The sequence below is a fragment of the Pygoscelis adeliae genome, unplaced genomic scaffold (genome assembly GCF_000699105.1).
Source record: "Pygoscelis adeliae isolate BGI_AS28 unplaced genomic scaffold, ASM69910v1 Scaffold197, whole genome shotgun sequence".
Taxonomy (NCBI): domain Eukaryota; kingdom Metazoa; phylum Chordata; class Aves; order Sphenisciformes; family Spheniscidae; genus Pygoscelis; species Pygoscelis adeliae.
This window is the reverse complement of record NW_008825105.1, coordinates 2,813,772-2,817,327: the sequence shown is the minus strand read 5'-3', so window position 1 is coordinate 2,817,327 and position 3,556 is coordinate 2,813,772. Positions and strand designations below refer to the sequence as shown.

Below are 3,556 nucleotides of genomic sequence, written 5' to 3'. Positions count from 1 at the left end.
CCCACCCCTCCGCAGCTGCCCGTGGCCGCTGCCGACGCCAGCCAGAGACGGGGGTGGAATATTTAACGTGGCTGGAGAATGGCATCCCCTCTTCTTCTCCCCCGTGGGAGACGCCGGGGGCGATGCCAGGGCTGGGGGTGACCTTTCAGGCTGGAGCCTGGCCGAAACACAAACCCCTCTGGCCTACGATGAGCAGGAGCAGGGGGATCGGGGCTCCCGCACCGTGCAGGGAGCGTCGCTGCTGCCTTGGTTTCCCCATGTGCAAGCAGACCGGCACTGCTGAGAAAATCAAAGCCTCCCCGGAGCTGGGGGTGCAGGGGGTCCTGTCCCAGGGGACCCCAGTGCTGGGAGCCTTTGCCAGCAGTGAGGGTCCCTTGTGCTGCCCATTTTCTGCAGCGAGGAGGATGCGAGGGGGGACGGCTGCCTCGCCGCCCCATCAGCCAGGACCCCTTGGCTCAAGCCCAGCCCCAGGACCGTCGACTCCCGACCTCGGGGAAGGCTTTCCCTATTGCTTGCACGGATGAGCTGCTCTCAGACCTCTTACTGGCCAAACTGGGACCCACTGGCCAGTGCCAAGAGCCTTTTGTGCATGCAACAAGCAGAGGAGCTTCCAGTCCAAGCCAGGCGCCTTCCTCCTGCCCCCGAGGGGGGGGTGTCCATAAACCGGCTGTAACCCAGCCCCGCAAGGCACCAGTTATACCCAGAGACCCGCACGGGTTACGGGCTCTTTCTCCAAAAGCGAGCAAGAGCCACCTCCCCTGCCATTTGCACCCCGAGCCTGCAACCCCATGCCGTGGGTGGGGGATACTTGTGCCCCCTGACACGCGTTTAAACCACTCGCCTGCCTCCTCCTCTCCACTCCCCAAGGGCTTTGCCATAGCGGGCAGCCTCAGGAGACCGAGCTCCGCTCAGCCAACCGCTCCTCTCCCTCTGCCACAGGGACAGGAGCGGAGCAGAGGTGCCGAAAAGCACCAGGATGGTGCTTGGTGGCTCCCACCCGCCTGCCCCAGCCGGGCTCGGCCACCCCGAGGGGCTCAGCTCTCCCCTGCCTGCGGGAGCCGCATCCCGCATCCCAGCCAGCATCCGCAGAGACAGGGAACAGCTCCCCCAAGCTCGGCCAGGGAGGATGCGATGGCGCGGAGAGGATAAACGCTTATCCAAGAGCAGGGCTGCTGCGTGCCCGCGCTGGGAACAGAACTAGCTGACATCTCTCGCTGCGTAGCACTCAACCACAAGGCTCTTTCCTTCCTGTGCAGATACACACCTAAACTCACATGTACGTATGCACACACTTGCACACTGACAAACTGCCTGTGTGCTTTCCTTCACCCCTGCTCTTTCCCCCACCTAAGTCCTTCCTGAATGCTCCATTCTCTGCATGTTCTCCGTTTCCTTCTCTGTCCTGCGTGAAGGTCTCCAGTGCCGAGGTTCCTTGGTGTGGGTGCTCCCCCCCCCCACAAAACCCCCCCCCCCCCCCCAGTTCCTGGGCCTGGTTTTGTTTCTGTAGGTGGAAATGCTGTGAACACCGGCGTTTCTCCCGCCCTTGTTCAAGACCCTTCTTCACAGCTGGGCGAGGGAGCAGGGCGCAGCCCGGCTTGCACAACCCGGGAGGAGTTTGGAGAGGGCACGGCCACCACGGCTTTAACACGTTATTGCTCAAACCTGCGAGACCCTGGATTTCTTCTGCTCTGAACCTACGGGCAGAAACGCCGCTGTTGGCTTGCGTAGGTTGGGGCAAACCCGAGCCAGTGTTTGGCAGCAACAGGCGATGGAAACGAGCTCTCCCCGGCCTCGAGGCCAGTGGAAAGTCATCCAGAGTTGAGCTTCGTCGTGCAACAGCGCAGCCCGGCCCACCACCGTCCTGTCTCGGTGCTGAAGGTGGGTGGAAAAATAGTGAGGGGCGAATCTCCCTTCTCTTCTGAAATGTCACCCTCGGCAAAGCCACTGCGGAGACGCTGTCCCCAGCATCCCTGCAGCCCAGCATCCCCGCGGCCCCCACAGGAGGGTTTGCAGCTCCCCCAGCCCCCCTGCACTAACTCTCTAGGAAATTGCTGTTAAAATTAGGGTCTCTGTGGTCTCAGCATCGGCGCCGGCGATAAAGGTCTTGCAAGACAAGCACTGCACATGTTCACGCTGGTGCTTTTGGGACCAGCAGCATGCCTGGGCTGGGCTCAGGACCCAAAGCCCGGGTGCAGGGGATGCTGTGAAGGGAGCACAGCAGCCCTTCTCAGGGATTAGCAAGGGGAATTAGGCTCTGACCTACTTTGGGATTTTCCTTAATTCCTTCAGATATTCCTACAGTTTTAAGTAGGTGAGCGTGGCTCAGAGGGCACACGTGCAATGAGTTTCTGGGGAGCAGCTGAAGGCTCTCGGCTGCAAAGGCAGTGGCTGAACATGAGGAGCCCAGTTCCTGCTGCTTCCCCTCCACACCCCTGCAAACAACACTCTTAATTTTGGGGCAAAACATGTCCCCCCTGCCAAGCCCAGCACTTTCCCTGCAGTCTGTCCCAGGGAAAGCACTATAAAGTAGAGGGAATAGAGGAAAAGGGGTTTCTTCGCAGCGTTTCACAACTCATCTCACAGACCGTCAGCAGCTGCCAAGTCTTGACGCAACATCTCCCCGTGTTTTGCATGTTTCTAGCTCAGGTCTTTCCTCTGCATCGCAGCCCCCTGCTCCAACCGGCATTTCCTACCCCGGGCGCCAGCCTAAGAACCGCAAGGGGACATTTACACGGCGACAAGAGTCCCATCATTTGCAAAGGGGGGAAAAAAAAGAAATAAAAATCGATAATTATTGTCAAAGCCAAGGTGCAACCTGGCGGATTCGACCAGACCCTGTCCCAGAGGCAGACAGAAAGGTTTTTAAAGGCACAACGGTTTTGACGAAGGGCTGAATGCAGGAGCCCTCTGCAAAGCTGCTAAGGGGGGGGGGGGGCGGAGAGGGGATATCAGAGATTTTTTTAAAGCGCTGTGTTATTTCTGGCCAGACTACCGAGGAATTTTAGTTTAAAAATGGTCTGCCTCTACCTACCGACCGGCTGGCTGAACAGGAAGCAGAAACGCGGGTGCTCCGGCAAGCAGAAAAATATAAACCGCGTTTGGGCTGTTAGTTGGGCATAAAAAGCGTAAGAAACTGAAAACGACTAAAAATCAAGATTTCTCCTCATTTTCACCTAGAAAATATGTTTGAGCATTAACTCCCCCCGCCTTTTTTTAAAGGGAGGCAAGGCGGAGACGGAGAACTTCACCAAAACCAGCATGGAAGGCGACAGCAAGGTCTTACTAATCTTAATATTTAACAATTCCTCCGTGGAAACCCAGGGGGGCCGCAGAGCATCCCTGGACCCGCTCTGCCCCTCGCAGCCCACCCGCCAGCCCCGCGCCGGGGCCGTCCGAGCCTCCCCGAGGACTCACTTTGAGCTGGGATTTGGAGACCTTGCCGCTCTTCTCCACGTCCAAGGCGGTGAAAGCGTACCAGATGGACTTCAGCAGCTCCGCTCGCAGGTCCATGGCTACAGGCGGCGATGGCAGAGGCGGCTCTGTCGAGGCCGAGGAT

General features: G+C 58.7%; 1 protein-coding gene across 1 annotated transcript in view; it reads right to left on the bottom strand.

The window, feature by feature from the left end:
• The window catches only part of DEF6 (differentially expressed in FDCP 6 homolog (mouse)), a 12,384-nt gene extending 8,874 nt beyond the window's left edge, over window positions 1–3,510 (bottom strand). Inside the window, exon 1 of the mRNA XM_009327416.1 lies at window positions 3,415–3,510. Within this exon, the coding sequence (XP_009325691.1) occupies window positions 3,415–3,510 (96 nt within the window). The remainder of the gene's footprint in view (window positions 1–3,414) is intronic.
• Between the last annotated feature and the right edge of the window lie 46 nt (window positions 3,511–3,556).